The sequence below is a fragment of the Colletotrichum gloeosporioides genome (genome assembly GCF_011800055.1).
Source record: "Colletotrichum gloeosporioides strain Lc1 chromosome Unknown consensus_67, whole genome shotgun sequence".
In the NCBI taxonomy this organism is placed as follows: domain Eukaryota; kingdom Fungi; phylum Ascomycota; class Sordariomycetes; order Glomerellales; family Glomerellaceae; genus Colletotrichum; species Colletotrichum gloeosporioides.
Window position 1 is genome coordinate 13,349 of NW_025544712.1, and position 12,049 is coordinate 25,397.

Below are 12,049 nucleotides of genomic sequence, written 5' to 3' on the forward strand. Positions count from 1 at the left end.
GTAGAATGTTTCTATGAGGCATGCCATGAGAAGGAACAGCTATAAAACTGCAATTATTATCCCTCTTTTCGAGACTGCCTGGTAACTCACCATTCATCACACATCAGATCAACCTCGTGCAGCTCACAAAATCTTCATACTCATCGCCTTCACCAACTCGACTTCAATAATCGCCGTCAAGATGTACTTCTCCAAGCAGATCCTTACTGTGCTTACCGCCCTCCTGTTCGCCAGCGCCGGTGTTCAGGCCGGTTGCACGACAGAAAGCCCCGGAACTCAGGGCTTCAACGGCGGCAAGTGCAACTCCAACAAGGTTTACTGCGGCTACGCGCCCTCTGGTGGCTACGGCATCACTTGCTGCGACACCAACGCCTGCAAATAGAGGGAGAGTTCCTACGATATCTGGGATGACCAAGTCTCAGGTAAGCCAACGGTTCAAGCTTGTCATTTCTGCACACCGGCTCATACCTAGTATTCATCATTAGACATTTGTTTCAGATGTAAAAGCATAGTGTTAAGATTAGTACAGAAATGAGTTAGACGCAGGAGAGCGATGCTCGGGGACGTCGGATGAGGAGCGACGATGAAGTTTAGAATATCAATTCCATTCCTCATGCACTGCTAAATTTCATCATTCATGGCATTTGATAGACATATAGAATTTCTACCATGCAAATACTACAAAGCCTTGCTACCCGTGGTGGTGGCCTTCATCCGTATGTCCCTCCGGCGGGAACGGTTGCTCTGCACCCTCGAGATTCGGATCCCACGCCGGATTGGCACCGGCATCCCGCCAACGTACCGATCTAGGACCGTGCTTGTTCCAATCCAATATCGCGTCAAAGTCTCTGCAAGTGTGCATAGATGACCAGTTGGGCAGCGCGTCTCTGCGCAGGGGATTGCTGAGCGGGTCCACAAATAGGGCCGGGGTGACGTCCGCGTAGCACATAAGGTTCATCCGCAGCATGTCGATGCAGTGGTCTAGGTTGACGATGCAAAAGTCAATTTGGAGCTTGTTTCCGTTAGGCTTTGATGATGCAAGATGAAACTTACCATAGTGAGTATAAATATTCTCGTCGGGAACACCTTCGTCAAGGAACTTGTAATGCTCATAGTTGTAGAATAAATAAGCCCATCCGCAGCGAGTTCTGAGAGTCGTGTTAGGCACAGGTCATTTTAGCACAAGCAACAGGTGATGAACTGACCAAGCAGTGCAGCAGATGGAAGACCTCAAGCATGGCCAAGTAACCCCCGCCTTGTTCTTCGGGAATCTTGTGGAAGGGCAGCTCTGCCGAGTCGGTCATGTTCAACAAATTGACTTCCTCTTCAGAGACCCAGATCCCACCCGCGCCCAATTCGATCTCATGCCAGGCGACATCGACAGCGTTGGAATGATTCCCAGGTGGAGCTCGCCACTTGTTCGTTTGCCTGAACTCCGCATTGTAGTGCTCTGGCGTCTTGTACTTGATCGCCTCAAGAGCCGGTGCTGTTGCAGTTGTCAGTGGAAGCCCTCTCTGGTCTTTTGGGTCGCTTCAACTCACATGGCGTGGAAAGGTTTTCCGTGCATCTTTTTGTCGAAGAACTTGGCTCGCCTGACCAAATAGTGTAGATAAGCGCAATGAACGTCATCAGATTAGTGGCGACGAGTAGAGTGGTTGATTGTGGCCATCGGTGATTGAACCATCTTGAGCGCCTAGAAGGTACACCAGTCTCTTTGCCTTCAGCTTGCGGCAGGCTTTCATATCTCGAGCCAAATTTCCACCACATGGCGATACTCAGGGTTGTAGCTGCTCTATGGTTGATTCAAGGTAAACAGTCAGAAATGTTCAAAAATCGAAAAGGCTTAGCATAGTAAGTGCAAGCTGGGACACATGACACGTTGTACTCTTCACAGTGTGCTCCTTTCCTCGGACCGCCAGCCTTCTATCGGAAGAGAGATCCGGCAAGTCAGACGCCCGCATGATGACTTGGTGGGCCGACGCGCTATGCTTATACAAAAAGCTGCAGCCTATTCCTTCGACCACCGAGCTTCTTGATTCGGCTTAGTACTTGCATGGGGGCCGCTTCAAAAATCCCCAGCAGCTCCTCGTGGATCTCCTCCCGAAAAGCTTCGCGGCTGATATTGACCATTCAGGACGGCAGGATTCGAATGTCCCCAGCGAGAGCGTTTTATGTCTGGTTGTGGAAGTCCGAAGAGGATCCAGGTGCAGCCCCGCCACCGAGGGATTGGGTTCCTAGAACACGGCCAAAGATGGTTTGTCGTACTTTTGAGACAAATGGAAACCCAATCTCAAGCTTTGTTGAACCAATCATACGAAGAACAATATTCGGGGGGTCAAGGTTCATGTTACATCGCAGAAGCCAGAGGAACTATCCAATTGTCTGGATCGTCAAGACGTCATGAGCTAGCTTACATACCTTCCTGTCTAGGACTTACGACTCGACACATGTGGCAAGAAACGGGTTGGAACAGGATGATACCCCATACGGGTTGCCATCTCAGAAGGATGCGATAAGACCAGCTGAGGCGTTGTAACGTACTAGCCTAGTCGACGATGCGAGCGGCTTCAAGTCTTACTCCTCACATAAAGACCCGCCTGCAACCTTCTTGCCACAGGTCATTGTGCCAGCTTTCCCAAATTACCAACTCGTCCAAAATGCACTTCTCCGTCCTCCACGTCATGGCCCTCCAGGCCCTCGGCGCCATCGCCGCCCCCGTTGCCGCCGACTACGCCGACCTCGCCAAGGACTCTATCGTCATCAAGTCGGCTGGCACCTACAAGCGCGGCGAAGCGTACGCCGACTTGGCCAAGGATTCGATCGTCATCAAGTCGGCCGGCACATACAAGAGGGGCGAGCAGAAGCGCGAGGCCGACTACGAGCAGCTGGCGAAGGACAGCATCGTCATTAAGTCTGCTGGTACATACAAGCGTGGCGAGAACTACGCCGACCTGGCGAAGGACTCTATTGTTATCAAGTCTGCTGCAACCTACAAGCGCGACGAGGAGGTAAGTCACCTCTGGCGACTTTGAAAAGAAGTACACGTCCTGACTTCAGATTTTTCAGTACGCCGATCTTGCCAAGGACTCGATTGTTATCAAGTCGGCTGGCACCTACAAGCGTGACGAGGAGAAGAGGGACGCGGAGTATGCCGAGATTGCCAAGGCCAACATCATCATCAAGTCTGCGGGCACCTACTAAGAGATCATGTACGCATAGGCTAGGTAGCTGAAGGACGGAACCATGGATAAGACAATGGGTAAATGATCATGCTGTGATTGACTTGATGTATTGCGTGGTCATCTCTTTAAGATGTCGTTCAACCGAGGTGACAAAAGCCCCTTACTTCCTGCAGCCCAGCCGGCCGGAGTGCTTGGCGCACGTTGGCACAAGTCTTGGCAACACACTCAACATCCATCAACCAGGCTGTTGGAAACGCAGCGCGGATACCAAGCTCTTGATTACCCATTTGATCCTAGGTACCTATATCTACTCTGGGAAGATGGACAGCGTCTTCACTGGCCACTGATGCTTTCGCTCATACTCCACCACGAAAGACCACTCACCTGACCCGACAACCTCGACTTTTGGTCCATCCTTCCCAGGCAGCACCACTTCCATCTCTGTCAATGGAGGAACGACAACTTGAACCTTCAACTCCGAAGGAGCAGTGTCGCTGCCAGTCAACTCCCACTTGCAAGAAACCTTGCCATACGGAGTAAGGTGTTCAGCCGCCGCATGCGTGAACTCGCCGCCCATCACTGGCTCAGCCCTTGACCTCTTCCAACCAGGATCCAGTCGTTTCAGGCCAGCCAACCGCTCCACCATGAACTTGGCCACAGCACCAAACGCGTAGTGGTTGAACGACGTCATGTCGCCGGGGTTGATCGAGCCGTCGGGCAGCATGCTGTCCCAGCGCTCCCAGACCGTCGTAGCCTCCATCTTGACGGGATACAGCCATGAAGGGCACGTTTCGTTCAGCAGCATCGCGTACGCCACGTCGCTGTGTCCCGTACGTGTGAGAGCTTCGCAGATGTACGGCGTGCCAGCGAAGCCTGTGCCGATTCTGAAGGCGTTGCGGCGGACGATCTCCGAAAGACGGTCTCCTGCGCGCTGGGTCTGCTTTGGAGAAAGGAGGTCGAATGCGATTGCGAGGGCGTAAGCCGTCTGAGAGTCGGAGGTCAGACGTCCGTTGGCGCTGACGTACTCATCGAGGAATTCTTGTCGGGCTGCGGCAGATTCTTTGCGGTAGTGCTCTGCGTCTTCGTGCTTTTCTAGAATGGTTGCGACTTGGGTGAGTAAGTCCAGCGATCGGATGAGGAATGCGTTGGCGACGAGAGGAGGATCCGTGACTGCTTTCATTGGCTCATCGGGAGGCGCGTTCGGGTCCAACCAGTCCTAGGGATGTTAGTCTTTTCTTTGCCGTTACGAGTAATGACACCTGCAACTTACTCCAAGTTGGAATAACCCGAAGTCCCAAAGATGCACCGGTCCAGTTTTGTTTCTAGGTATCTTTTCAATCCAGGTCGTCATGGATTCATACTGGTCCCGCAGAATGCTTGTATCACCCGTTTCTTCATAAAGGGCCCACGGCGCAAGGACAACAACATCATGCCAGATGGCGTTGGCCCCAATCTTGCCCCAATTCTGATGGCCCTTAAGGACATTGGGAGAAACCATGGGCGGGATCCCTTCCAGCTCTTTTTGATCGAAGGCGACATCTGCCAGCCAGTTCTTCAGGATGCCGAAGCAGTCGTAGACGTAGGTAGCAGTGGGTGCAAAGAGCGCGAGGTCTCCCGTCCATCCCAGCCGCTCATCTCTTTGAGGGCAGTCGGTAGGCACAGACAGGAAGTTGCCCCTCATGGACCAGCGGACATTGCTGAAGAGCTGGTTCAGCCGCCTGTCTGAGCAGGAAAAGGTGCCTGCTTCTTGCATGTCCGTATGACAGACGACTACCTTAAGCGCTCCTCTGCAGGGATTGAGATACCCCGACCAGCCGTCAATCTGAAGGTAGCGGAAGCCGTGGAAGCTGAAGCGCGGTTCCCAGCTCTCGCCCTCTGGATCGCCCTTGAAGGTGTAAACATCCGTTGCTTGACAATCACGCAGAGGCCTAGTGCCGAGCTCTCTGTTTTCGAGGACTTCTGCGTGACGGAAGGTGAGCTGGTGACCGCGCTCGGCCTCGACGTTCTTGAATCGGACATATCCAACAAGGTTTTGGCCAAAATCAAGGATGATTTTGCCTGATGGTGTCGTGATCAGTTCTTTGGGTATCCAGGATTCCATGCGCCGAACTGGCTCTCCAAATCCCGCGATGAGGTCCACGTTGCTGGGCAATTCAGGCAGAACCTTTACTGGTGACCAGTCGCCGCTCGTCGATGTGGTAGACCAGCCGGCAACTTCTGCAGTGGCGTCGTACTTCTCTCCGTCATAGATCTCGGCAAGCTTTGACGGACCACGGGTGACATTCCAATTATCGTCTGTGATGATGGTCTCTGATCTCCCGTCCTCGTAAGTGATCTCGAGCTGGGCGAGAACGGCAGTTCTGGTGCCCCAGATACTGCGACGGCCTCCCTCGAAGCCGATGCGGCCGTTGAACCAGCCCTCGGCCACGCGGATTCCGATGCAGTTGGAAGAATATGAGATGTGCTCGGTGACATCATATGTCTGATATTGCAGTCGGCCGTCGTAGCTCGTCCAGCCGGGTGCAAGGAAGTAGTCGCCGACCCTTCTCCCATTGATCTCGGCCTCGTAGATGCCTTGGGCGGTCACATAAAGCCGTGCAGACTGCACACGGCCCTCAGACTTGAACTCCCTTCTGAACAAGTCCTCGGGCTGCGGCGCGTCTTTGCCCTCTTCCGCCCATGGTGCCGAGATGAGCTTGCTGCTCCAGTCGCTTCGACTCAGCAGGCCGGTCTCGAATACGTAGGGCTCACTCCACGGCGACAGCTCCGTTTGATCCGCGCCGCGAGCGCGCACCTCCACAGAGTACTTCTCGCGAGAGCCTATGGCTTCGCTCACCGGCCACGGAACGTCTTGGGTGTTTGTATCATTTCCAGAAAACTCGCCGAGGACGGTGGGGCCGGAGCGTGAGAGACGCGAGATCCGGATGATCCGCTCGCCGGGGGTGAAGTTTTGGGGCGCGTCACTGTACCGCCATGAGATGCGAGGTCTTTCGACGTGGATTCCCAACGTGTTGTTCGGTCGATAATGGTCAACGCGAACATCGACAACTTTGAGGCTCCCCATCGTCGCTTAGCATCCGATGGTTCTAGTGCATGTAGCTATATGAACCACCCGAATTTAGCTGTCGAGGAGTAGACTGGGAAATTGTCCGTTTTACACTTCATCTGACCCCTCTATTGAGAAGAGCATAACGCCACAATCCATTGTCCATCGGTGTGAAGTTTACACGACCGGACCAAAAGAGCCCGAGATGGTGTTTGAGATGAGTCTGGTGATGGTCCAAGTGGAGAGCACTTCGGCATGGTGATCCAAGATGGATCCCGGCAGAGAGGGGAAGACCCAGAAGACGAGTCTTCAACCAATGAAATGATCCATCTTAGCCGGAGTAATGCCATCGTCAACTCGGCCGGAAGCAAAGGCCAATCAATATGGGAACCAAGCCCGGGGAATGACCGGTGTTTAGCCTGACTCTTGACTCTCTTGTGGTGAATGAGGATTGCAGTGCAATGGCTGCACGGAGCACCGGAAGGCCTAGATCATTAACATCCCAATCACTACATACCCGAGACAGATCTCGGCACCCATGATGTTCTCAATTGGATTGTTATTCTTAGCCTTGCAATGATGCTCTTTTCAACTTGACAAATCGAGGATGGTCTCTCGCGGCTAACCTCTTGCCATCGCCTGTCCTGTCGTCTTTTCATAGGAACATCTCAAGCCCATCCTTTCTCGTTGTGGGCCTAGGATATGCATCGGGCAGCGGCAGCGCCATGAATTTTGCATGCGCACCACCCCCAAAATCCATTCCAAGCCGCGCGCTCTCTCAGGCAGCACAGCTCATCCTCGATGATCCGTTCCCGCCCGATCTGGTAGGCTTCGTCGCGTGCAAGCACCGGCGATTCACCTTCGTCCAACAGTCGGATGACCACGGCCGGCTCCGGCTCTGACCCCGTGCGGTTGAGGATATCGGCATCGTCCAGCCAGTGGAACAGCAGACTCCCGGAGCCCGCTTGCGCGCCCCATGGGTTGATCCCAATCAGGTTGACGGCGAAGTCAGGGTTCTTTACTTCCGCGTAAACATCCAGTACACAAAAGTCAAAGCTCAGTTCGGGGGCCATCTCAGCCCACAACCGCCGAACTTGCATCGCGAGAGATCAGAGCGCATCGTCCGTGATTTCCGGATGGTTGCACTGGTAGAACTTGCTCTGACTGATTGTGACTACCCTGTTTTTGTTAATGTAGCATCGCCATTCGCTCAGGCGATCGAGGTCGGCGTGACATGGGAAGAAGAAGAGCTGGCTATCGGGAAGATCATCAGCGCGCTGATACTCGTAGTACAGATTCAGGAGGGCTTGAACTGTTCACTTCGATGACACGAGCTTGGCGAGGGCGTCTTTGATCGTAAATACGGGTCGCAGCGTCCCTGCATCGACATCTTTGGGGCTGCAGTGGCTCATGCGGACGAAGTACCCTTGGGAGGAGTTCTTGCCGAAGCCGTCCAAGTTCGCATTAATTCTGCAGGCAAGAGACTGGAGTCCCTTTCTCTTTTCTGCTTTCGAGACGTAATATTGCGCTTCTGAAGCAACTTCGAGGAGTGCGACGACTTCCGTTTCTGACAGTCAGTGAAGAACAACTGACGGATGCAGCATGTGTCGCTGAATTGCCGGCGACAGCCACTGCCCCATATTGCAAGGCGCGATCTCTTTCTCTCTCTTGTGAAGATATAAGGGCATCAGGCAGCCTGTTTCCTCAAGCCATGGTGCCAAGGCATGGTGGTTTTAGGAGTTCAATCGCGCGGCAGGTGATGTGTCGGGAGGACGGCGCTCAATGCTGACATCACTTTCTCTGGAGGATGACAACTTGAAATGGGATTGGCAGGCGCGATGTCGAATTCCAATGCAGTTGTAGCAGCTGCCTCTTTCTTTCCCTTTTATAAGTCAGATACTTGCCCTTCCGTTGCCTTCATCGTTCCTTCGCTGGTAAGTCACCCCGACCAATTATTCCGCGACAGAAGGATCACGCCAAGATCCTTCCCGACTTTCCTTTTGTTCTCTGACATCTGGCTTTCAGGCATACACAGCCGTTGACTACCTTCTTGCACGCCGTTTCGGGCTTGCGCATCATGGCAGTGGAGGCGGTGGCATTTGGGCGTCGCAGGGAAACCTCCATGATCAAATCCTGCCAAACCTCCTAGGCACCCAAAGGGGCAAGTATGATCTTGCCCACGCATCCAACAAATGACTTTCTCAAAACGAAGCCACGACGGGAGTGGAAAGAGCCGCGCATAAGGTACTATTGGCGCATCTTCTTGTCCACTGACTTCGACAGACTTCGTCCCACAACAACTTCCTTTCTCCAAGCACGCATCATCAATCATCACTCATTCATCCATACCTTAACGACTGTCACACGCCTATCAATAGTCACTATCGCTACGATCACCATGCCGACCCTTCGCTTTTCTTTACAACTAGACGAGTATAAGCCGGCTCCCGACACCACCGCCGAGCCTCGCCCAACTGACGTCGCCGCTGAATGCAAGCCGACCTGGGCTCTCCACGAGTATCTGGAAAGTGCATTCATCAGTACATCGACACCGGAGAAATGGCAAGACGATGCAGATACTGACGAGAAAGCCTGCGCTTCTTGCGAAAAATTCACAACTTCCGGCCAGTACCGCTGCCCAACTTGCAAGACTACGTACTGTGACGAAGTGTGCCGGTATAATGTTCCCACTGAACACGAACGAATTTGCGCGAGATTTGCCGAATTCAGCAAGACGCAACGGCCCTCAGAACACCATTACCGCGCGTTGTTTCTTCCCTGCACCGACGAGCCTCAATTCGTCTGGCTCAAAGTCACATTTGACGATTCCATCGGGAAACTCCACATCGAAACAGACCGCCAGGAAGCATTCGACTATGTCAAGGAAATGAAGCTCCCCGCCGCCTCGTGGACTTTCAACAATGAATGGAGGCAACCCATTACCCCTTACGGAGTCGACCTAATCACTTTCAACGCCAACGAAAACGCCGTTAGACAAGAGAAATGGCTTAATCATAGCCTATTGGGCTTTGCACCGCCTGGCCACGTTGGGCTTGTGTCTGGTCCAGCATTTCTCATTTCGTACGACGTTGGCGATCCGTCAGGAGTAACTGAAATCGGTGTGAGCAGCATCACCGCAGGCAACGAGAAGAACGACGATGTTGGTGGGGAAGCTGACGAAGGGGATGAGGGCGCAGAAGACAAAGAAAATGAGAACGAAGGCGAGCGGAACGAGGCCAAGAGTGGCAAGCCGAAATCCAAAGGAGGCTCAGCCAGAAAAAGAAAGGGCAAGGGCAAGGGCAAGAAGAAGAAGCGCGCACCCAGAACCAAGCGCACAGTTGATGTCGAAAACGCCGGCAAAGAGATCGCCTAGAACGAAGATCCTGTGGGCAAACCCGACGCAAGAAGCCCCTTCAGGAGTTACCGAGATATCGGGGTTCGGGAGATCGATTTCGCCATCAAGTGCTACCTCGTGCACCATAGAAATCCAGTTGATGGAGTCCATTGGGTAGCTGTCCACGGAGGCTGTTCTGGAGACCAGATGCACTCCATCAAGATAAACAACCTGCGCGATGAAACGCTGGTAGCTTTGGGAGTTGAACACATGGTGGAGCATACAACACTGACCCGTCAAAGGTTCATAGTGAGTTACAGCTTATCCCCTTGTGCGGCAATGTATTCACTTGGGCTTCGATGGCATCTGCAACCCGCCATGCCCTCTGGTGCTCCCTTGGACCTTTCCGGGGAAGACGAAGACCCGGACTATGCTGCTTCTGAGCGCATCTTTGGAGCCATTGTTCGTGTGGATGAAGATGAATCCTCAGAACAGCTTGGTGTCGAGAGACTGGAGCACATGGGCGCCTTCACTCTTGCACAAGTCAACGGTGGGCAAATCCTACCTGGTCATATCAAAGCAGTGAGGGCATATCACGAGGACGCATTCCTCCGTGAATATGAGAATAAGATGTCAGAGCAAGGGTTCAGAGAGTATTGGGAGGGCATGAAGGCCGATGGTTTCATCAATCCAGATTTACCGTCACCTTACGACCTCGAGGAGAAAGGCGACGGGCTCTGGGCGTGTTCACAAAAGGTCAGAACCGTTATGCAAATGAGGCGACTTTTGGACGAGGAGAGAAAACAGCGGCAATAGGGCGTGTTAAATGTGTATGTACAGCGATAGAAAGCGGTCATTTCAAATGCGCGATTCCAGTTGAGAATCATTCATGGACATTGTGGTGATTCAAAACTCGATGTTAGCAAGGGAGACTTGAGAGAAACCTTTTCTCCCCATTGTGTCGCTTGGAGGAGATCAAGAGGCATGGCCAACTGCTTGAACCCTAGCCAATGTTTACGTGATCCAGTAAGGAGTCTGGCCCGGACTTGTCGCATGGTAACAGCTCTAGCGGTAGTGGTAGAGGGTGTGGGGCAAAGCCGATGAAGTGCGGAAACTAAGGAGGCCCAAGGTGAATCTAAATTTGGAGAGCAACGCGGGGGTAACACCTCCATGGCTAGTGGGCAAGCTAAACAACGTGGAGACAATAGAAGAGGCTGCGCTGTCCCTTTGTTACGTGGACGGACCGCAGAAACAGAGCTACGGCAAGTGTTTGTTCTTGGTATTGGTGATCCGTCATGGATGGCCTGGTGATTGTATTCAAATTGGGAATCGTGCCGTGCTTCGGGAGTGACTCTAGGTCAGTAAATCAAGAGCTATGAGGCCGATTTGTGCATATTTGGAGAATGAACGAGATTCTATGCTCACAAGCGGCCTTGCCTATCCGTGTTCTCGGAGACGGGTCTACTTAGAACTTTGTGAGGAACAGAAATGGAAGTGAAGGCACAACACCGGATGGTTGTGATTTAAGAGATCTAGTGGTTCTTAGTGCTTACGACAGGATAGTTTGTTGTGAAATTTGATACGCAGGTCGAAAGGGGCTTGTCTCCTGCTCGAGGAAGAAGTTTAGACAAGATATTGATTTCTTCGTATAAACAATATGACCCATGAACGTGGATTTCTGTTGTATATCCTGGCAAGCTGTATTCTTGGTATGCACACTCGAACCGCTCAAGACCGCTGCAGGTCGTGGATTGAGAAGCCCGGTATGAATTATGACTTCGTACGAGCTTACGTGCAGTTACAATTGCATCCAGATGTCGTGAAACCGTGTCATCCATCTCGTGAGTCGATTCTGGCTGTTCGCCTCGAGCTTCTTGAAAATTAGTGTTTCCCGGCCTTTGGCTTAACATTATTTCTGATATGCAACGTCGACGGTTTATCTCCCAGACCTTCGCATAGAACATCTTCTCAAATCACTGGTCCACTGCCAAGTCGGCGTGGCCGTTTTTGGTCCTACTTACTCAAAGACAAGCTTCTTTCCTTCGCGGTGTACGTCAAGACGCCAGACTCGACCGCGGCGATCTCGGGGCTTCGGACATGACTGCAATATGATCCACATCTTCATTCTCGGTTTTGGCATCCGCGAAGAGCCCTAGATGTGGCTCATCCGCGCCGGCACCGAAGGCGGAGCGGAAAGTGGGTGCGGTCCGAAAGCACTAGAGCAAGCGATTCCGCCCCCTTTCTCTCGCTTCAACCCCACCTCCCACTCTCCGCTGGGCTGAGAGAGCAAGAGATCGACAACAAACACAAAGTTGCCAAAGGAAACGGCTTCTGGAATAACATTCCGAGGGGGCCAAGACCCCTTTCTAAATTGTGGGACATCTTTCCGAGGCCCAAAAACTAGGTAGGGGGCGGCAAGTTCCCGCGCTAAAATCAACTTCGATTCATGAACCGGAGCCATATCGAGAGTTCATCCCACTCTAGAAA

The 12,049-nt window shown here is 52.7% G+C and overlaps 8 protein-coding genes and 1 pseudogene across 9 annotated transcripts; 4 read left to right on the forward strand and 5 right to left on the reverse strand.

Annotated features, from left to right (window-relative positions):
• Positions 1-181: 181 nt before the first annotated feature.
• Positions 182-382, forward strand: GCG54_00005396 (uncharacterized protein; the record flags this gene model as incomplete). The annotated part of the gene is made up of 1 exon (XM_045405420.1): positions 182-382. The coding sequence occupies one exon, from the start codon at positions 182-184 to the stop codon at positions 380-382; it is 201 nt and encodes a 66-aa protein (XP_045260401.1).
• Positions 383-691: 309 nt separating this feature from the next.
• GCG54_00005397 (uncharacterized protein) lies at positions 692-1,767 on the reverse strand (the record flags this gene model as incomplete). Its single annotated transcript, XM_045405421.1, has 3 exons — positions 692-1,099; positions 1,206-1,486; positions 1,542-1,767. The coding sequence occupies 3 exons, from the start codon at positions 1,765-1,767 to the stop codon at positions 692-694; spliced, it is 915 nt and encodes a 304-aa protein (XP_045260402.1).
• Positions 1,768-2,657: 890 nt separating this feature from the next.
• Positions 2,658-3,201, forward strand: GCG54_00005398 (uncharacterized protein; the record flags this gene model as incomplete). Its single annotated transcript, XM_045405422.1, has 2 exons — positions 2,658-3,008; positions 3,067-3,201. 2 exons carry the CDS (start codon positions 2,658-2,660, stop codon positions 3,199-3,201), a joined length of 486 nt encoding a protein of 161 aa, XP_045260403.1.
• Positions 3,202-3,489: 288 nt separating this feature from the next.
• On the reverse strand, positions 3,490-6,246 carry GCG54_00005399 (uncharacterized protein; the record flags this gene model as incomplete). Its single annotated transcript, XM_045405423.1, has 2 exons — positions 3,490-4,398; positions 4,453-6,246. The coding sequence occupies 2 exons, from the start codon at positions 6,244-6,246 to the stop codon at positions 3,490-3,492; spliced, it is 2,703 nt and encodes a 900-aa protein (XP_045260404.1).
• A 677-nt stretch (positions 6,247-6,923) lies between these two features.
• GCG54_00005400 (uncharacterized protein) lies at positions 6,924-7,328 on the reverse strand (the record flags this gene model as incomplete). The annotated part of the gene is made up of 1 exon (XM_045405424.1): positions 6,924-7,328. One exon carries the CDS (start codon positions 7,326-7,328, stop codon positions 6,924-6,926), a length of 405 nt encoding a protein of 134 aa, XP_045260405.1.
• A 9-nt stretch (positions 7,329-7,337) lies between these two features.
• Positions 7,338-7,618, reverse strand: GCG54_00005401 (annotated as a pseudogene). The gene has a single exon. A coding segment is annotated over exon 1 (281 nt).
• An 18-nt stretch (positions 7,619-7,636) lies between these two features.
• On the reverse strand, positions 7,637-7,916 carry GCG54_00005402 (uncharacterized protein; the record flags this gene model as incomplete). The annotated part of the gene is given in 2 exon segments (XM_045405425.1): positions 7,637-7,795; positions 7,815-7,916. The coding sequence occupies 2 exon segments, from the start codon at positions 7,914-7,916 to the stop codon at positions 7,637-7,639; spliced, it is 261 nt and encodes an 86-aa protein (XP_045260406.1).
• A 710-nt stretch (positions 7,917-8,626) lies between these two features.
• GCG54_00005403 (uncharacterized protein) lies at positions 8,627-9,601 on the forward strand (the record flags this gene model as incomplete). Its single annotated transcript, XM_045405426.1, has 1 exon — positions 8,627-9,601. One exon carries the CDS (start codon positions 8,627-8,629, stop codon positions 9,599-9,601), a length of 975 nt encoding a protein of 324 aa, XP_045260407.1.
• Positions 9,602-9,940: 339 nt separating this feature from the next.
• GCG54_00005404 (uncharacterized protein) lies at positions 9,941-10,378 on the forward strand (the record flags this gene model as incomplete). Its single annotated transcript, XM_045405427.1, has 1 exon — positions 9,941-10,378. The coding sequence occupies one exon, from the start codon at positions 9,941-9,943 to the stop codon at positions 10,376-10,378; it is 438 nt and encodes a 145-aa protein (XP_045260408.1).
• Between the last annotated feature and the right edge of the window lie 1,671 nt (positions 10,379-12,049).